At 34.5% G+C, this 21,769-nt stretch overlaps 2 protein-coding genes across 3 annotated transcripts in view; one reads left to right on the top strand and one right to left on the bottom strand.

Moving 5' to 3' along the window:
- Positions 1-3,535: 3,535 nt before the first annotated feature.
- LOC127874200 (protein kish-B-like) lies at positions 3,536-7,512 on the bottom strand. The gene is made up of 3 exons (XM_052418452.1): positions 7,427-7,512; positions 4,236-4,367; positions 3,536-3,809 (listed from the first exon to the last, which is right to left on the bottom strand). Exons 1-3 carry the CDS (start codon positions 7,434-7,436, stop codon positions 3,727-3,729), a joined length of 225 nt encoding a protein of 74 aa, XP_052274412.1. The 5' UTR covers positions 7,437-7,512; the 3' UTR covers positions 3,536-3,726.
- Positions 7,513-9,530: 2,018 nt separating this feature from the next.
- Positions 9,531-21,769, top strand: part of LOC127880786 (ubiquitin-like modifier-activating enzyme ATG7) — a 31,880-nt gene continuing 19,641 nt past the window's right edge. The window contains exons 1-6 of one of the 2 annotated variants that reach the window (XM_052428202.1): positions 9,531-9,698; positions 12,394-12,550; positions 13,387-13,441; positions 14,499-14,616; positions 18,054-18,131; positions 19,148-19,264. In XM_052428202.1, the coding sequence (XP_052284162.1) occupies positions 12,403-12,550; positions 13,387-13,441; positions 14,499-14,616; positions 18,054-18,131; positions 19,148-19,264 (516 nt within the window). In that variant the 5' untranslated portion in view covers positions 9,531-9,698; positions 12,394-12,402. Of the gene's footprint in view, positions 9,699-11,937; positions 12,042-12,393; positions 12,551-13,386; positions 13,442-14,498; positions 14,617-18,053; positions 18,132-19,147; positions 19,265-21,769 lie in introns of those variants that run through there. The other variant, XM_052428192.1, reaches the window with a different exon arrangement.

The raw sequence follows: 21,769 nt of genomic DNA, 5'->3' as shown, positions 1-21,769 counted from the left end.
TGATACACGTATAGATACTGCGATAAAAACAGTTGTGTAAACATTATTCATATTTACCACGCGATAAGTGTAAATTTTTCGCAAAAATATGCGTCATTAGTATGTCAATCAGCATAATAGGATTTAATTGTCTAATAAGTGAACATAATTTACAATAATAACAATAATTATTACCACAAGGAGTGTGTACGCTTAAGAAAAGACGAGTCTAACTGCAACCCGAATAGCAAGACATATTAAGGTAACAAATATGCGTCATCGGAAGAAAAGTGGATAGGATAGGCCCAAAAATACCCGTTTTATCTCTGTTAAATGAACCTTACCATGATTTCATTTCGACGTCAATATGCAATGGCAATGTCCTTAAACTTCAACTGTTATCATAAATTGCACAACTCGTGCGACTTACTATCAGACCTTTTTAGAATAACGCGTGCCACTCGGGTAGATATTTTAGGACAATCCAAACAGTTAAGAAAACTGTAAACAGTGGCATTCTTAACACTTGGTTAAGACCAAGAAAGGTGTCGTCTATTTTTCAATTACGAAATTTTGTAGTATTTAATGCATGCTGTAGATATTACTTAAGCATTTATGTCATTTTGGGTTATAATTTCTGCTTTATTATTTATAAGCTCATGTGAGATTGTTTACTATTTCTCTAGACTTAACCAATGTCTCACTCGTCAAAAAAATCATTAGAACAAATGTACAGAGCAAATTTAAAGACAATTGCGATAACCAATAATACCTTAAGAGTGTTCGAAAGCTTTTTATTGGCCCAGTTTTGATCCCACATGACCCAAATGAGACCTCATCCGAGCTACGATTGGGACAAATGTTATTAATGATGATTAAACAAAACATTGTTTACGCTAATTTTGAACTAAATCGAGTCATTGGGCTAATGTTCTGACCAAAGATTTTTCCCATTGCACACACATTTCAAGAGGAGAAACCAATCGAACCATTTTCAAAAAATGATTGAGTGACAAATGGGGATCCTGATATCTTCCACATAACTTAATAAAACATGCCTTTGACTACTTAACTAGACAGGGCGCACGACGAAACAACTGATACAAAGCAATAATTACATCAGTCAATACAAAACTGCAAAATGCCGCTCTTGGCCATGGTCTTATATACAGCAAAGATCAACAAAATTCAATAATTCATAGTTTCTATGACAGCTGAACGATTTTAAGTGTAAATGGGAAGACATCGTTCATAGAGAACATGGTCAAATACGCGCAAATGAAGGTATTGACACTTCGAAACTAGAGGCATTTTAAGACAGAGGTCTCTGTAGAGCCGTACGTAAAGTGTACAACAATAAGTCGAACACAACGAAGTGCCTTGGCAAAATTCCGCGGTGGTGTTGCACCTGTTCATATAGAAACAGGACGTTTTGAAGGTGTACCGGAAAATGAACAATATTGTTTTATCTGAGGCGTCTGTCGAAAGTAAACAGCGTGCCTTTAATGTTTCCGCTATACGCAAATATAAAAGCCACTTTTACAAAAGGTGCTCTTTTGGTAAATCAACGCACTAAACCCAAGAAATGAATGAACTTCTTGCTGTGAGATGAATGCCTCATTAAACCCATTCCCAGAGCATGTCATGACATTTTAATGAAGCGACGCATAGATGTGTCAATTGCGTATCAAATATTAATTACTTTGTAATTCATAACTATCTAATATTTAATAATGTACACATTGCATTGTCTCCTAGTGTATATGTGTGTTAATATATTTTTATAAATTGTTTAAAAAGAAAATTCATCATTTTAATTTCCATAAGGATCTTCGTTTATATTTCTAACAGATGTGAAAGTTTTATGATGCCTATAATCTTTGAACTCTTTTTAAATGTTTAACACGTCTTTCCTAAATCTTTTAGAGTGGTTTTGTACCCATATATAAAGATTGTGTACTGCTTTACTGTCTTGTTATGTACACAAAATGAAACGTTAATAAACTAGTCGGTCTGTCTGTCTGCTTGTCCGTCCATCCGCCCGATTGTCTTTCTGTCTGTCTGTCTGCCCAAAGAAAATGCAAAACTCATGGAAACAATTTTTATGCAAGATGATATTTGTGGTATACTATTGTATTGTCAGAAGTGTGAGGCAGATTATGAAAAAACAGAAATACAGTAATTGTATGAAAAAAAAGACATGGCCAGATGGCCACCAATACTAAAAAAGAATTACACAGCTGTTAAAAGCAACTGATTAACAAAACAAGAGCATCGCATAACGGGTGTCACGCTCGGCTGCGAAAGCTTGTCAGAATTTTTTTTTTTTAGAGGTCACAGTGACCTTGACCTTTGACCTAGTGACCCAAAATGGGTGTGGCGTGTAGAACTCATCAAGGTGCATCTACACATGAAGTTTCAAAGTTGTAGGTGGAAGCACTTTGATTTAAGAGGCAATGTTAAGGTTTTTGTTAAAGTTTTATATTAGAGGTCACAGTGACCTTGACCTTTGACCTAGTGACCCAAAAATGGGTGTGGCATGTAGAACTCATCAAGGTGCAACTACATATGAAGTTTCAAAGTTGTAGGTGGAAGCACTTTGATTTTAGAGCCTATGTTAAAGTTTGATATTAGAGGTCACAGTGACCTTGACCTTTGACCTAGTGACCCAAAAATGGGTGTGGCGTGTAGAACTCATCAAGGTGCATCTACATATGAAGTTTCAAAGTTGTAGGTGGAAGCACTTTGATTTTAGAGCCAATGTTAAGGTTTTAGCACGACGCCTATGGCGGACGGCGGACGAGCTGGCTATGACAATAGCTCGGGTTTTCTCCGAAAACAGCCTCGCTAAAAATGTTATTTAGTGACAATTCACATTATTTATTATAAAATGAACACAAACGTCAAAACTGTTTTTATGCCTTAAGATCAGTTAAATTAATAAATTAAAAAGACTATTGCCAAGCAATATATGTCCCCTACCGGCTTCACCATTGTCAGAATTATTTTTGGTTATTTGTTGCCATAACAACCAGAATTTTTGACATAGGAAGAAAATTAAATAACATGCATAATGTCCATATTGCCATCTATTCATGTTTCAAATTTCATGAAAAAATATGAAGAACTTTTAAAGTTATCGCAGAACCATTTTCAGCAGTAATTCTAGTCTATTTGTTGCCATAGCAACCAGAATTCTTGACGTAGGAACAAAATAAAATGATGTGCGAATCTCCATATTGCCATCTGTCCATATTTCAAGTTTCATGAAAAAATATGAAGAACTATTAAAGTTATATGAGGATCCAGAAAAGTGTGACAGACTGACTGACAGACGGACACACAGAGCGCAAATCATAAGTCCCCTCCGGTGAAACCGGTAGGGGACAAAAAAACATTTCTTCATGTACAAGAGAACCAACAGTTCTTCAAAAGTCGAAAATGTATCAAAGACATAAAAGAAATACTTTAGCAAAATAACAAAACCAAAACACAACCTTTTACAACTAATTGGCTAAAAAAATACTTTTATACAGCAAAGGTTTAAACCCCAGGGTAATGCATACATAATGTATTCATTTCAACAATATGCGAAAAATATCCAAACATGCTAAAACAATGTGATCATGGTTGCTTTATAAAGTGCATATGAATATTATTTAATTGTACATTTGTTTCAATTTCTATGTCTATAAGTTGTAGCAAAATACTTTAAAAAAACCATATAATACAATTAATGCAAGTATACTATTTCAGAAACATCACATATATGGCCATGAAAGTCAATGACAAAGCAACAGGTATGTGCAACCTTGTCCCAATCACAGATGCTGAAATGAAGAAAAAAACTCAATTAAACATCTACAATTTATTACTTTTTTTTCAAAAATATTATATCATTGAAAAGCAGCTAACAAAAACTACACAAGATAGGGAAATTTACCAATTAAATATTAACAATCTTGATTAAAAAATAAATGTATGTATTTCTAACATGAATCAGGAAAAAAAACATTTTGCATTTTTCATCCATTTTAAAGCATGTGTATGCTTTATACTATTATAAATATTTAAATATAAATATATAAAAATTAAATCACCCTAACATAATTCCAAAACTGTTGCTGCTGTGTTTGTATTGCAGGGAATGCTAAATGTTCTTTTAATCATTTATTATAATTTCTTACAATAAATGAAATGCAAAATTATTAATTACTCACAATTAAATTGTAGAAATGATTAATCATATCATATACCTTTGTAAAATACACCAAGAAAGCCTTTCTTTTCAGACAGAAACCATTGCTTTAACCGTGGCACTCTCCTCATGTATGCACATGTGCAGATCACAAGCATGCTGAATATCAGCACGCCCTCAAATGAGTACGCTGCAAAATAGGAGGAGATATGGTTAAATAATAATACTTCTGAATCAATCCTATTATATGTCTACTTTTCAGACCACACAACAGTATAGATTTATTTATTGAATAATATGCACCCATAAAAAATGATCAGTCATGAAAAAGGAAACTCAATTTTCCCCCTGAAAGTGTGAACACAAACATTTACTTTTATCACTGAACTGCTTTTTCAGTTACAGCAAAATCATTCATAATTTAAGGTAAGAGATTTTGTGGAGTTTTTTTGAAGAAGATGGCCCACACCGATTCACGGACAAAACAGTTTACGGACAAATTAATTTTTTTACCTTTGTGATTATGACCGTAATACAGGCCACACTCAGTGGCCTTATGATAGTCATTTGCAGAAAGCTGTCATAAACATTTCTGCCGGGACAAGCTGTTTTATAGACAAATTTGACCTGAGACCTCTTAATGTTACCAATCCTCTGAAGTTCACATGAAATGCCATGTCCTCATGGTCGCCTACTTGGAAAGAGGTTATAAAAACAATGAGAGAACTTAGCACAGAGGCAGTCATGAGGCTACAAATAGCGTGTAAAACTTGTGGCCTGTCACAAATGTCAAGGTCACATTTTATAGGTTCAAAGATAAAGTTGTCCACATAACAGCTTGTTCAGAGTTATTTGGTCATTCAAATTCACCCTACTATATTTAGTCAATGAAATTGGCAAATCACACATTTTACAAATGTAATTTACAGCTTTTACTATTATCTGCAGAAATAATTCCATAGATAAACACTTAAAGACATATAAACTCTGAAGTCTCTAGCATTTATTAAGAACAATCACATAACCAGACAGATGTAAACAAAAAGACATTTGGCATTGAATCTTATCAATATGCATTAAAACACTTTTTACCTTTACGATAAGTTCAAATATTGTATCACCAAATTTTATGTAGATCTTTAGAAGGGCCTTTTCACAGATTTTGGCCTGTTTTGAAGTTTGTCATTAAATGCTTTATATTGATAAAAGTAAACATTGGCTCTAAAAAGCTCCAGTAAAAATCAAGAATAAAATTTTTTAAAAAGGAAAAAAAAGTAGCCTGCAGCAGGGCTTGAACCACTGACCCCGGAGTCCTGGAGTAAAACCAATTAGACCGCTCGGCCATCCTGCCAAGTATGTAAGAGAGGCGTATTTTATACTTTATATAAGCAATCTTCTTAGTTTTACAAAATTAAACGACAACAACAGAACTCTCCAATTATTCAATCGTTTCGCATTGCAACGCTTTATAATTTTCAGGTTTTTAAATTGTCAAAAGATGCATATAATGGCTATATTTGACCATGGTAAATGTTCAGTATTACTGTTTCCTCACAAATATCATAACTAAAACGAAAATTTGCGAATCTGAAACAGCTTTTTTAAATTATGCCAATTTATCAAAAACGTGAAAAGATCCCTTTAAGTATATGTTTATTTTCAAAACAAAACTGTAAATGTTCAGATTGAACATCTTTAAGTCAAACTAAGCAGCTAAATATAAATATATATCTATACATATAAATGATACATCTGTAGATGTCGATTGTCCATCGATTGTTGATCAGTGCTGGTGATATCTCCTTCATAACTAAATGTTGATTACATTTCCATTACACAATAATTTCAATAAGGTATTTTATATAACAAAACAGGATATAATTGCAATTAAATAATATTTTACTAATTAAGAACGCTAGCCTCAGGGTACCAATTCTCCAACGATTTTTTGTCGATTTTATTTAATTTGTCAAACTGTTTCATGTTTTTAAAATTAATTTAAGCTGATATTTCAGGTAAAAGACTACTCTTTTTGAAACTATAAAATGTCAAGAAAACAAGCGTTAATAACTCGAATAACTCGACGTTGGTCAAATGAAGTTGGTTCTGTTTACATTTTGCAACCCGTTTGGAACCAATTATCGAACGTTCACTAAAGCAAGCCATCAGACATTTGCAACACACACATACACTGGTAAAATAAATTTATTTACATAGCAACTGACGTGGATAATCCTTACTTATATATTTTGTTCATTTAATCGAAAGATACATCTTGACTTTGGACAAACATTTTCCTTTTTTGACTTCTCTAACTGCTGCTAGTAAAGCACTGAGTATTTATTTGATTTTCTTTGTGTCATTAGTCGAAAAGAAATAAAAAGAAAATCTAAATAGATGAATTATATTTATGAATAAAATGATTCTTCATAAATGTGGTTGAAAGCAGAATGTTACCAAGTTACCAGTTGGCTTTAGTACAAATTGACCATAAAACAACTTAGTTGTTTGCAACCTAATCCATCAAAAAAAAAATAGAAAACAGGGCAAGGTCAAGGGTGTCATCGCTTATTTTGACAGTTGTAAACAAAGTCAAAGGTAGTAAAAAGCCTTACAGGGGAATAAAAAAACATCGCTCATATTGTTAGAATGTTATAAAACAAAATATTTTGATGACTTATAATGATCTTACTGAATTAACCACTCATTTATCTGGTCAAATATTAAAATTTTACTTGGTTCAATGAATCTTTGTCAGCAGTCGCGTTTACGAAGAAAAGGCTGTCAAGTGGGAAGTTTGCCATAAGAATGTATTCATATTGGACTTACTTAGAATGGGACCCGATTTCAAATTGAACAATTCCACCAAAATTTAATTTAATAATTTATAAAAATTGTTTGAGAATCGGTTCGGTTCAAGAATTGGTACCCTGAGGCTAGTAACTGTATCTAATTTCATGAACTGACACTGACATAAACAAATTTCGCTGACGCCTACACCACTGCTTTATTTGCTTAATATATAGTCCGAATAACAATCAATTAACACAGACCGTTATCTCTTTAATCTCTTAATTAATGGACAACGACTCATAATGGAACATATTTATATGGTAAAGAGGCACGCTCCATGTCTAAAAAGCCTTTCTGTAGATTAAAAGAAAATTTCGATTCATTGAGATATCCCAAAAGAATGATGTTGTAAAGAGACCAACAATTGCTTGTTAAGCCAGAAAGTGTTTAATTTACCATTTGTCATGCTGTCATCGCAAATAGAGGATTGATTTAGAAATAAAATGCCTGTGTTCGGTGTCGACTTGTTGTCACCGGAAGTTGTTATACGAACGTTGACGAGTGACGTCACGCGCACCTGCGAAATTACCCGAGTTTCTACTGGAGGGCAAAAAGCGCATATAAAGAAGGTTTATCTCAATCTCTATCACATAGTACTGCCTTGACAAAATCAACGTTTTTGTTGATAATCATGCATAATATCAAAAATAATAAACTTTATTATGTCTGAAAAGACATTAGCATGCAAGGAAATTTATTTTTGGATTATATTGTAATTATTTGTTTTTACTTCAAACGAACTAGGGAATGGAAAACCATTTCAGAGCACGGTATATGGTAACCACAAAATTTCTCTACTTGTACTTCTTCGCGACCATTTGAAGTTTATTTTTTTTTAGAAATTGTAATTCTTTCAGAATAAAATAGATTTAATGAACGAAAACAAATGAGGATGAAGACAAACAACAAATAGATAGATTTTATGTAAGCAACATATGAATGTAGTAACTGTAGTAACCTTTTTATGTCTAAAAAAAACTTACCTTGTTACACATTAAATAAATTTTCTCGATTAATGTAATTGATTTATTTAATTGTTACACCAATTTTGACACTCTGTGTTGCAGCAATATGTGTTAAATTGCACCTTTGTTCATCTCAAATCGATTATCTCGTTATGATCGGAGACCGTCCAGACAAAGACAACAGGGTGTCATAAACCAAGGCACATTGGGTCCACGCCATAAACCACATGTTGCAGACGATTGTCTGGTCATAAAACACAATTTATGATACCTTCATGACATCTCTTGGCATTTTGAGAAATCATTAAGCCAAATTTTAAATCAAAAAAAGAAAAACTGTTGCTTCAATAAAATATTTTAACATTACAAAATGACGAAATCTGTCGGAAATGGATTAACAGGAACTTGTGCATTATATTAGGCAGCTAATTGAATCATAATAATAGAGTGTTCAATAACTATAATATATTGTGCAGTATTACTGCTACGCAATTAAAGGATCCGGCAAATGTAAACTTCGCTAGTACGTGTAAAGATTGTACGTTATGCAGTGCATGTACAAAATACCATCATGAAAAGAAGCAATCACAATATGGTGAAAAAGACATTACTTGCGTTAAAGAAATAAAATATATTGATGTGTTTATAATAGAATACTAGAATTGAATCAATATATAATTATCACTAGCACGTACTCCGTGTCAATAGTAAAGAGATTTCAATATACATGCAAAGACAATTCAATTTGCATAATATTCAAGTTTTTTTCCGCGTCAAATTTATTAATATTGGCATTCAATGTTAACGAAACGAAAATTTATTCATTGGAAAAGAATATAACCACAACATGTAAAATTGTAATGTATTCCGTTTTTGGCTTTGTTTGATAATTGATTAAATGCACCTCTTACAAGGTCGATCGCTGATGAAAAAACCACTATCCATACCACTTAAAATTATAATATAAATAATAAGTGTTTTATTATGTTTTGCAATATCATAAAACAATACTGCTAGTTCATTGTTTTGATTTGTGGGATTGTCAGTATTTAGTAAATTGGACCACGTTTACTCTGATGCTTATAACTACTTCGTTTTTTTATGAAGAGGGATCGATATGCATATGAATATACATTTATTGGTACTAAATATAATATATTTGCACAATATTTTTTAAAGATATTCATTTTTATTTCGCATTTGTTATCGAATTATTGACTAAACAAAAGCCCTTTATACATGCTTTACGTTACTGTAACCAGTGTTTTTGCCCTCCAGTCAATGCGCATGCGCGGAAAAACCTAAATGTAAACAATAACAATCAACGTTCGTATATGGTCATTTTGATTTTCCTGTGTGATAATTTTTTTTTTTATTATACCAAAAAATGCCATTATGTTAATTTCTTGTAAAGTATTTGATAAAATACACACGCATGCGTCCGTTTACTTAACTTAATACGGTGATACATTGTCATTCCAAAATATAGTCGATTAATAAATTGACTTCAACAATTAATCAAGTAACGATAAATTCGTACCCTAATATTTCGAACCGGAAATCGCTCAATATGTCATATGCCAAAAAACACTAGATTTGTTTTACGAAAACAATAATAAATGCTTCCATTAAATGATAACTAGTTTCGATTTCAAGAAAAGATACTATATTGTTTATACCTGTAAACGGTGTGTGTTTCACTGGTTTGTATTGATTGTTAAAATTTGTTAGCTAAAATGAAAGTGATTAAAATTGCAAACTGAAAGTGAGTTACAACTTGCAGTAAAGTGCTCAAAGAATCAACATTTTCATCAACTGCTTCAATATGAACATGAGAGATTTGATGAATGTTTACTTTCTGATTTTGATTGAAATTACAAACAAAGTTATTCAAATTAACAGACTGTGTATGCCATGTATTTATGATGTGTTGAAATTTGCTACTGTTTGTTTATAGGTCGGTCAAAAGCTATACATAGCTGATGTTATATACATGTTATTCTCACATCGACAATAAATAAATTTTGATTTGATTTGATTTGATTAGAAAACAAAGTACAAGATATTTTTCTTTGTTGCCCTCTGGTGAAATTAACTGGCATGTCTATCCTACATGTAGTATTAGCTCTCATGAATACATACAAATTTTGGAAGTGAACAAATACAAAAATACACATGTTTTATATGTCAATCTATAGTTAAATCATACATGCCAGACGTCCGGATCTCGGCGGGACAGTCCCGCTTTTTGGCCCTTTGTCCCAGCGTCCCGATATGAGACGATTTGTCCCGACATTCGTTAAAAACAATATAAGGTCTATAAGTTCCCAATAAAATTCTCTCTTCGAGCTCTTTCTGGCTAAAACTTATCATCGCTAATCCCTTTATTGCCCCCAATTAACAACCCACTTCTACTACCGTACTCGAGTGCACCAGTGTTGTTTTTGACACCTTATCAGCAATTTATCGGCAACTTATTGATTTTAATCAGCATTCACACCATGGTGTTTTTATGATAGGGGTCACTAATTGCTATCGAAAGATGTATCGTACAGAAATTAACGCCACTTGCGTTTGTATTTCATGGCCCAATCAAGTCCAACGATACTTTTATCCTGTGTATTATACAACCTAAGGTTATAAATCCTATCAAAACACCGATTTTGTACATCAAACAAATTGAATGATGACCAATATACATTGATGTTTCTCACAAATTACCTTTCGTTTTCGACTGATTTTCAGAAAATAGTTTGTACATATTGCATCAATCTTAATTTAGAGTCAATTTACGAGTGGTTGAATAAGAACAGTGCTGGATGCACTCACATCGTGTCACGCGATTTACATATATTCAAGGGGATATCCCTGTACCAATTGGATGTCAAATCAAGGCATACGGGGATACCCCTCTTTTTAATTAATGGAGTGTGTTTACTTACGGAAAATAGAGAACGTCTGTGTTCACTAAATTCTGAACACATATTTATCGTCAAGATTGGGAAGAAATTTAGAGTTTTTGTAAGTAATATACTGACTGTTGAGTTTATAGAAAAGGTGGAATGATTGATCGTTTTAGGTGTCCCGCTTTTTGGTAAATGTTCCGACAATTTTTTATAGAAAGTCCTGATTTGGACCTGAAAAATTCTGGCATGTATGGTTAAATGTGTATTCTTGGACATAACAACGAAAACTGCATTTAAATCGGCAATGTTTTGACAAAATACTGGCTTGACTTAGCTTCCCGGTAGTAATCTGCTTGATGTACAATTTTCTCGTAGTATCGGCCCTTCTGATGGGTTGCTAACATTTACTACTATTTGCATGTGCTTGTTTTTTTAAAAGTAACTTAATGGAAACACGAAACTCTTGCTCATGTTGTTCTTAAAATATTTTTACATTTTATTCAAAAATAAGCGCGCATATAAAACATTTGACAGAGCTACTATTAGTCCATAAACAAACTAACATAATTGTGTGTTACTTATTAAAAATCATAGCATCACCCTGGTATAAACATGACCTTCTTTCCAACGAACACCAGAAATCACAAGAATCATCGTCGTAATACTGAGTCCTGGATTACCATCAAATAAATGTCAACTTCTAAAAATTGAAAAAGCATTCACTTTCCAGCACTTCTTGAAGGTTTTTTGTTAAAGGCGTGATACTATGAGGAGGACCTATACTATGAGATTAAGGGATTCATAGAAATAAAGGAATCAAACCATAAAAAAAAATTATTGATAGAGAAAGTTATGAGTAAGAGCAGATGGCTATTACTCTATTCAATATTTACATGTTTTTAGCAGCCCTTTTTAAAAAATTGTATGTGACATATACTTAATCAGTATTCAAGGAATGAAAAATATACAATTATTAAGACTGTTCATTAAGTGCAGACTGCCATAACCATAATTATTTTATCAATATTTTAAGAATAATTGCGTGATAATTGATAATTTGATTACTTCGAGAAATATGCTAGAAGAGCAACTCTAAAAAATATTGAAAGGATTCAAATTATGCTCTGTACAAATATACAGGTATTTTATAGTCAAGTGTTTGTATATTTAAGTTTGTTAATGTAATCCATATTGTATAACTTTTCAATATAATGGGCTAGTCTATTTGTTGAAGATATATTTTGTGATATCATTAAATGTTATTAGTTTGAATGGTTTCCCTCAAGCTATTCCTGAAAAACTTGCTTACTGAACTTAAACCTGCCTATATAGTGTGCTTTACCCTGGCTTGGACGCAAATGCTGGGGTGAGAAGAAAAGATAAAAAATTTAATTGAAAAGTTAATTTAAAATGCCTTTATCATGCAACTTAACTAGTAATAAATGACACTTTAAAAATGACTATTTTTATCAACAGAATTAATTTTCTTCAGAGGAGTACGATGGCTGACAACCGAACCATGCCTCTTCAGTTTGCACCTTTCAGCAGTTTTCTGGATGGAGGCTTCTGGCATCAGCTGTGTCACAACAAAGTCAATGTTTATGGTTTAGACGATTCTGCCAGGCCCATAAATGCATCATATTATAATGGTATTGTTTTGATTAATATTGCTTTGACACGGTGTTTTTTTCCACCATTTCGGGAATGAGTCCAGGTCGCTTTGGATTGGGAAATATCGCGTCTTAAATATAACGACATAAATCGGGAAATTAATGTTGTTGACTTTCTGCTTACAAATACCTTATAATTGATACTTAAAGTGATTTCAATATTATATTTACTAAGGTTCAACTTATTTAGATGAATGACATGTTGAGACTTATAAAACAAAAGATTATTTTTTGGAAACCTTCAATTCAGATTTTTATTGCCCCTGGTAGGGTGGTATAAAGCAGTTGAACTGTTCATCAGTCTGTCCGTCCATCCGTCCGTCCGATAATTTCTAAACCTGCCAAATTATATATTAAAATTTTATTTCAAAGCGGCCCAATAGGGGGCATTTTGTTTCTGACAAACACATCTCTTGTTTAGGTCCCATTTGGGAAAAATAAATACTTAATTCCATTGGGAATGGGTTCCACTACAGGACCCACATTTGAACAAAAAAAACACTGTGTATGGAAGTTATTACTTGTTTTGAAGTTTTGAATATTGACTGTGTTTATTTTATTTTTTTGCAGCAAAAAATTATGGAATTGCTTTTGATTGGGTTAATAAATGCCTGTACTTTGAAGCAAAATATTGATTTTATGAAAAGATGTATACTCATTTTTTTGTGCTTTAAAATACTTTGAATTTAATTTGTAACCATTTTTATTTTACTGGTAGCTTGTCTATTGTTTTGTTATCTCTATTTATATAACTGAGTCTGTGAGTCATGATTTATGTAATAACAATCTATTGGTACTGTAATTTCTTTTCTCAGGGGATGCCAGTGGAATGCCTTGCAGAATGAGCTTAGAACATTCATCATTTGATATGTAAGAAATTTCAAATTATTTCTGTGGCATAAAAGCCACTGACACATGCCACCAAACAAACCATCTATATTATAAACAAAGACTTGGTATTGCAAAACCAGCATCAATGGGTTACTTTTTAAAAGTGTTCTTAACATAAAAAATTATCTTCTAAATTTAAATACTTAGAGAATAAGTCGTTATGTCTGTTGTTCACCGTCTGTAGTGTCAACATTTAAATTGTGAACATTTATCAACCAAATCTCATGTACAGAAAATTTGACCCAATTATATCTCGGCGGATTAAAAAAAAAATGGTTATAGTAAATTGACAAACATTGCCGCCAGAGGCGGGGCAGTTTTCTATGTATCTCTATAGTGAAACCTTTTGAAAACACAAGAGATCACATTGATAGCCCAATCTTCAGGAATCTTAGTCAGAGTAAGAACATTTGTCTCAATTATATCTTGGTAGAGTTTCAAATTGGTTCCTGTCTGTTGATACACATTGCCACCTGGAGGAGGGGTAGTCATCCTAATGCACGTATAGCTATATAGAAACCTTCTTAACACCTTAGAAGTCACATTTTTTGTCTTAATCATCACGAAACATGCTCATAAAAAAGATATCCAGACTGAATTCTAAACACATCTAAACATTTAAATAAAAACTGATCAAAACAGTTCAGTTTCTTCAGGTCTCAGGTGTGTTACCTTTGAACTTCTGACCTCTTGTTTTGACAATTATCATGAAGCATTTGGCAAGCCATGTGCTCATCTGCTTGTTAGCTTCACAAAGTTTTTCCTTTTTCAAATTCTTAGTTAATATCCTCTCTCTATAATGGCCTATACCTGTATTTGCCTGGATTTATTTCCAATGCAAACTCAAGAGTTATAACCTGGTTCAAAATTTGTGTCATCCAAATTTTCCTGGAAACAACAAAATTCTTCTTGATTGGGTATTTAATTGTTGTAAAAGTTGTAGCAAAGTAGATTTCATTTAACCAGATGGGTCAGTTTGGAGTCATTGGTTAATTTGGCTGATGGAAAACTGAGCGCTGCATGTATGTGCTTGTAGGTCCAGTAAGACTCCCAGCCAGTATTTCCGTGCGGAGGGCCATCTGTACAACAAGAACACCCTTGAGGACTTCAAGAACACAGACAAGAAACAGCTGCTGGACCAGGAGGGAGCTCAGGTTAGTTTAAACCTATTTATTTAAGCTTGATTGCATTGAAAGCCTAAGGCTTATTGAAATGATCTCTAGTCTATTTCCTGGGTAGAACTTGGTGTCTTTTGGGAAGATCTAAAGAACGCTCTCAAAGTGGGGATGGAGCCCGGTAGCTAGGGGGCACCATATCCACTATGCCACGGGGACCTACATTTGTGCTCAGGTTGGTAAATTTATTCATGTTTAGCTCACCTGAGCACGTTCATGAGTATATTGCGCTCATGGTGGGCTTTTATTATCACATTTTGTCCGTCATTTCTTGTGCATGGTGTGTCATCTAGAAGCTGCATTTATTACCAGTTGTCATGAACCTTATTCAGAATTTCTATCCCAATGATGTTGCGGCCGAGTTCAAAACAGGGTCACATGGGAACTAAAACTAGGTTTATAGCTCAAATTAAAGAAAAATAACTGTGAACTCTCTTGATTCCCCATTGGTCATTTGCCAATTAAGCAAACATATAACGTTGTAAAGAATAATTCATCTTAAACTTTTGTTATTAAACTCTATGAAGAAGCCAAAATGCGGCAAGAACATAAATTTGCTGATGTATAGAATACACATGTATGTGGCTAATGACCATCCGAAATTGTACTTATATGATTAGATTATGTTTAAGTTTTCTATCATGAAAAAAATGGTTTCCAGCTCTAATCCAAATAAACAAATTCCTTTAAAAATCTATTATTTTAAATGTTTGCCTTGAAAATATTATATTGTTTATTGCCAAATCAGAAATTGTTTTATTCTTCAGGTTTCTATGTTGGGCAGAATGCCTTTTAGCAAGAAAAATCTATATATGTATGTACTGATGTCTGCCCAGCTTGTTGTTTATAGCTCACCTAAGAACAACATGCCGATCGTGCTCATGTGAGCTTATGTGATCATCTTTTGTCTGCCGTGCGCTGTCTGTTGTGCATTCTCAACATTTGCCATGTTCACCCATAAGAGGCCACATTTATGTCCGATCTTCATGAAACTTGGTCAGAGGATTTGTCCCAGTAATGTCTTGGATGAGTTCGAAAATGGTTGCGAATGGTTGAAAAACATGGCCACCAGACGGCTGGGCATTTTAACTTATATGGCTATAGTAAAACCTTGCTAACACTCTAGAAGTCACAATTATTGTCCAATCTTCATGAAACTTTGTAAGAACATTGTTCTAACTGTCGATTTGATATTTTGGCCAAGATTGAAAATGGCTTCAGAAACATCTCAAAAGTTGCCCAGAGCAGTTCAGTTCCCTGAAGTCTCAGGTGAGCGACAGTGGGCCTCTGGCCCTCTTGTGTAATAAGACTATAAATGTTGAACTTTGTGAATATCTGTGATTGCACAATGACGTACTTTTGAATTATAGTTTTCACACATCTCATCAAACAGGAAGATATTTCATTTAAAGTCCACAGAAAAGTACAACTACATGTACTAGTCTGACTATATTCAAAAAGTATTCAAGGCTCAAGTTTACCGGTGACTCATAATGTTCAGAAGTGCTTTTTCCCCATGAAACAAACAAGCTGTCAATCATGTCATGATAATTTAAGTGCTCCAGCACTGCCTAAGGGCGTAGCACCATTCCTCTCTAAGGTCCCACCTTGCACTTTTTGATTCCCACAATACCCTTATTTTATTTGATCTCATGATTATAATGCATATTTTATTTGAAGTTTGTAATACATTAACAAAATTGTAGGGTTAACTGGTTCTATTAAAAACAGAAAAAAATAAATTTAACTACTATTTACTATTAAGTATAATTTGTACATATAATACATGCTACATTGAAAATATGTAACAGGGATAATATGACAGCCCGGGCTAAAGTGACCTTTTGACAAAAAAACACCCTTTGAGCTTGAGTCGAACCTTGTGGCTAATTGAGCTTTCAAACCCTTAACCGTTGCTTGCAGAATGGTAGAACCAGTATTGGAGACACCTGAAAGTTTATTGCCTTGGTGGAACCAGTATTTAGGACACCTTCAAGTCTATTCAAGTCTATAACCTTGGTAGAACCAGTATTTGAGACACCTTCAAATCTATTACAATGGTAGAACCAATATTTGAGACACCTTCAAGTCTATTGCCTTGCTAGAAAAAGTATTTGAGACACCTTCAAGTTTTTTGCCATGGTAGAACCAGTATTTATTACACCTTCAAGCCTGCTTCCTTGGTATAACCATTAATTGAGACACCTTCAAGCTTTTTGCCATGGTAAATGTAGAACCAGTAATTGAGACACCTTCAAGCTTTTTGCCATGGTAGAACCAGTAATTGAGCCACCTCCAACTCTATTACCTTGGTAGAACCAGTAATTGGTAACTTTGCTAAGTATCAGTTAAACATAACTTTGAAAGATTACACACAAATTTCTGATTGCAAGATAGATGCCATATACGTAAAACCAATGTTGACACCACTTTTGCCTCTCTTAATCATCTATATATTGGGCCATCTTAGCCTATGTAGGGAGAAGTGACATATCCTTTGACAAAATTTTACAAAAGCTTGATGAAAACTGTCAACTAAAAATGGCCCATAACATGGTAGTTAACCCTCACTCAGAGGCAATGCAAAATGGCTATGTGCAAACAGCATAAAACCAGAACAGCCTGCGAGTAACTCTTAAAGACTATGAATGCGTAAAAATACGTATATAAGTGGTAAAGGGTTAATTTATTTTCGTTTTGATTTATCAATCCCTGGAATGGCCAAAGGAATATATTCCTAATGAGCCTTGCTTTGAGAAAATGGGTCTGAATGCGGCAGCACGATTTACCCAAATACACCCAAATACACTCAAAATACCCAAATAATTATAATTTAGACTCATCATGGCATGTTTGTCCATATTTTTTATTAAGAAAGGGTTTGGGTTAAGATATTATGTTTTTCTCAATATTGCCTTACTTGATTAAAAAAGTCCAAAAATATGGACAGACATGTCATGTGTCAAAATAATTAGTATTTGGGTATATTATATGGGTATTTTGAGCGTATTTGGGTGTATTCGGGTAAATCGTGCCACCCGCTCAATGAATGTGGGTAAAGTTTTTTCCAGATTAGCAATTTTAAGCACATGCATTTAGCCCTGCTGTCCGAGATCGCGGCTCTCATAATTCACTGTACATTTGAGTCGCGTTCTGAGAAAACTGGGCATAATGCATGTGCCTAAAGAGTTGTCCCAGATTAGCCTGTGCAGTCTGCACAGGCTAATCAGGGATGACACTTTCTGTCTAAATTGGCTTTTTGCTAAGAAGAGACTTCATTTTATTGAAAAATGTCATAAAAGCGGAAAGTGTCATCCCTGATTAGCCTGTGCAAATTGCACAGGCTAATCTGGGACGACACTTTATGCACATGCATTATGCCCAGTTTTCTTAGAACACAACTCATTTGTATGCAGGTGTGGAAAGCAATCACATCTGGAGCTGCACTAGAGAACACAACACAACTCTCCAGGCTTCTGCTACTAACATTTGCAGTAAGTAGAAAATTTGAACTTATATTAGCTTGTAATAAAATCTGTATGCTTGTAGAGACACAAACACTGATGGATGACATTGGTTCGGTTTAAAATTTATTATTTTGAGTTTGTTTGTAACAAAATATGGACTGTGAAACTTTCAATACAATGACTTGTGTGGTTTCAGCACTGTTCGTTTGTTTTCATCTCTTGAATGATGCCTTAGTAAATATCATAGGGTGTTGTATAAATTAATTGAGTTTTATGCCAAAGTTGTAGGCTGCAGTTTGTGAAGACGATTGAGTTTTAGACATAATCATATATAGAAAAATAGTTTTTACTTGTAACAAAATGTTTTTTTTCTCAATTCGTATATTAATAAAGAGTTTTGGATGCATACATTTATAGAAAATTTGTTTTTAGAGCAAAGTGGCTTTTTTAAAGGTCATCAATTCCTTTTTTAAGTGGACAGACATGCTGAGCTGGAGTATTTTTGAGTTTGTTAAGACAAATGCAATCATTCATCATTCATATGGCATATGAGACACATGCGAAAATGGGTCTTATAACATATGCATGCGCATTGTCTGGCAAGAAGCTACCCTGTCCCTAATAAAGTCAAGTAAGGTTTCGTGGTCTCAATAGCGGTCATAGTAGCTCATGATCAGACTGCGCAAATGCGCAGGCTGGTCTGGAGCTATGTTGGCTGCATATGGCATAAAACCCATTTTCTCATGATGTGACTCATATTCAGAGTATCATGCCAAGGTAATCAGACACATGTTTGTCCTTGTCAAGAATGTGTCTTTGTTATCCTGGCAGGACATCAAGAAGTACCATTTCTACTACTGGTTTGCCTTCCATTGTGGCTTAGGTAATCAGACACATGTTTGTCCTTGTCAAGAATATGTCTTTGTTATCCTGGCAGGACATCAAGAAGTACCATTTCTACTACTGGCTTGCCTTCCCCTGTGGCTTAGGTAATCAGACACATGTTTGTCCTTGTCAAGAATGTGTCTTTGTTATCCTGGCAGGACATCAAGAAGTACCATTTCTACTATTGGTTTGCCTTCCCCTGTGTGTGTCCTGCTCAAGACTTCACCCTGGTCCGCCCCCCACAAACACTGCTGCAGGTTTTCACACCAGAACAGGTGAGACTTGTACATACTGTGGCCCAGTTCTTAGCTCACCTGATCACTTCATGATCATTGTGAGCTTTTGTGATCACCCTTTTCCTATCAATCGCTGTTTGTTGTCCGTCGACAGCATTTACCTTGTTCATACAATAGAGGTAATTTATTTTCCAATCTTCACGAAACTTGGTAAAAACATTTGTCCGATTGATATCTCGGCAGTTTGAAAATGAGTCATTTGAGGTCAAGATTTAGGGTACTTGGTCAAATTAAAGAAATGCTTGTTAACACTCTATACTTTTTTTACCCAAAAATCCTGAACATGGCCAACAGGGATGGGCATTTTTCAATGTATGGCTATAGTGAAACGTTGTTAACCCTTTTGTAGCCACTTTTTTGTCTAAATCATAATTAAAGTTGATCAGAAAATTTTGTTTTAATGTTATCCGGGATGAGTTTGAAAATAGTTTTGATCGGTTGAAAAAAAAGCCACCAGGAAGTTGCTTCGATATGTCTAAAGTGAAACTTTGTAAATACCATACATCACATTTTTTTTCCATTTGTCATGACTTGCATTTTTTATAATAATATCTTGAGTTTGAAAATTGTTTGAGTTTCAGTCTTTTAAAAAGCATCAACACCAGGGTCAATAAGTTATCCTTATGGGGAAATTGTGGAACCGAATGAACACTCAATTGTTTGCTTATTTTCACCATGAAATTCGCCCTCTTGTTATTAAAAAAGACCAATTGTTATTTCTCTAATACACACACACTTGATGCTCCTTGCTGAATTGATCACCATCCAAATGCAGCTTAAACTATTAACTAGATATGCATGATTAAGCTTTTATGTTTGTAATGAAAAAGAAATAAGCCTCCAACCTTAAACAATAGTTAAACTGTTAGAACAACTGGCCCCAGGTGAGCTATCTTGGTACTCTTTATCTAGGGTTTGTATGTTCACTCCCTGGACATGAAACACAACTTGTATGGTGTTTTGTCATTCAATTATTTCCACAGCCGTTCTCCCCTACCAGCAGCATAGTTGTCAGTTACTGGTGTAAGCGCTTCTGGTACTAGTAATTGGTTTAGATTGGGTAAGATTCATCATATGACATCCATCGTCAACTTTATTGGGAAAGCTTATGGTGCAAAAGTGTCAGTAGGTTAAATTACTTCTGTTATAAACTGGTAAAAACATTAAAAAATTCAAACAGATGAATCTCCTCTGGGAAAACGGGGCTTAAGAAATGTGGGTAAAGTTTCACCCCAGATAAGCCTGTGCAGTCTCTTGAAGGAAGTCTCTTAAGAAATGTGGGTAAAGTTTCACCCCAGATAAGCCTGTGCAGTCTCTTGAAGGAAGGGCTTAAGAAATATGGGTAAAGTTTCACCCCAGATAAGCCTGTGCAGTCTCTTGAAGGAAGGGCTTAAGAAATGTGGGTAAAGTTTCACCCCATATAAGCCTGTGCAGTCTCTTGAAGGAAGTCTCTTAAGAAATGTGGGTAAAGTTTCACCCCAGATAAGCCTGTGCAGTCTCTTGAAGGAAGTCTCTTAAGAAATGTGGGTAAAGTTTCACCCCATATAAGCCTGTGCAGTCTCTTGAAGGAAGTCTCTTAAGAAATGTGGGTAAAGTTTCACCCCATATAAGCCCGTGCAGTCTCTTGAAGGAAGTCTCTTAAGAAATGTGGGTAAAGTTTCACCCCAGATAAGCCTGTGCAGTCTCTTGAAGGAAGGGCTTAAGAAATGTGGGTAAAGTTTCACCTCATATAAGCCTGTGCAGTCTCTTGAAGGAAGTCTCTTAAGAAATGTGGGTAAAGTTTCACCCCAGATAAGCCTGTGCAGTCTCTTGAAGGAAGTCTCTTAAGAAATGTGGGTAAAGTTTTACCCCAGATAAGCCTGTGCAGTCTCTTGAAGGAAGTCTCTTAAGAAATGTTGGTAAAGTTTCACCCCATATAAGCCTGTGCAGTCTCTTGAAGGAAGTCTCTTAAGAAATGTGGGTAAAGTTTCACCCCAGATAAGCCTGTGCAGTCTCTTGAAGGAAGTCTCTTAAGAAATGTGGGTAAAGTTTCACCCCAGATAAGCCTGTGCAGTCTCTTGAAGGAAGTCTCTTAAGAAATGTGGGTAAAGTTTCACCCCAGATAAGCCTGTGCAGTCTCTTGAAGGAAGTCTCTTAAGAAATGTGGGTAAAGTTTCACCCCAGATAAGCCTGTGCAGTCTCTTGAAGGAAGTCTCTTAAGAAATGTGGGTAAAGTTTCACCCCATATAAGCCTGTGCAGTCTCTTGAAGGAAGTCTCTTAAGAAATGTGGGTAAAGTTTCACCCCAGATAAGCCTGTGCAGTCTCTTGAAGGAAGTCTCTTAAGATATGTGGGTAAAGTTTCACCCCATATAAGCCTGTGCAGTCTCTTGAAGGAAGTCTCTTAAGAAATGTGGGTAAAGTTTCACCCCATATAAGCCCGTGAAGTCTCTTGAAGGAAGTCTCTTAAGAAATGTGGGTAAAGTTTCACCCCAGATAAGCCTGTG

The sequence above is a fragment of the Dreissena polymorpha genome, chromosome 1 (assembly GCF_020536995.1).
Source record: "Dreissena polymorpha isolate Duluth1 chromosome 1, UMN_Dpol_1.0, whole genome shotgun sequence".
Classification (NCBI taxonomy): Eukaryota; Metazoa; Mollusca; class Bivalvia; order Myida; family Dreissenidae; genus Dreissena; species Dreissena polymorpha.
Note: the sequence above shows the minus strand (reverse complement) of the source record. Positions and strands in the feature narration are given on the sequence as shown.

What these genes read in the sequence shown, in the direction of transcription:
- LOC127874200 (XM_052418452.1), bottom strand. An exon ending in TCTTGGTGTATTTTACAAAG is followed by an intron (nt 3,810 to 4,235) that starts GTATATGATATG and finishes TCTTCATTTCAG; the next exon opens with CATCTGTGATTGGGACAAGG.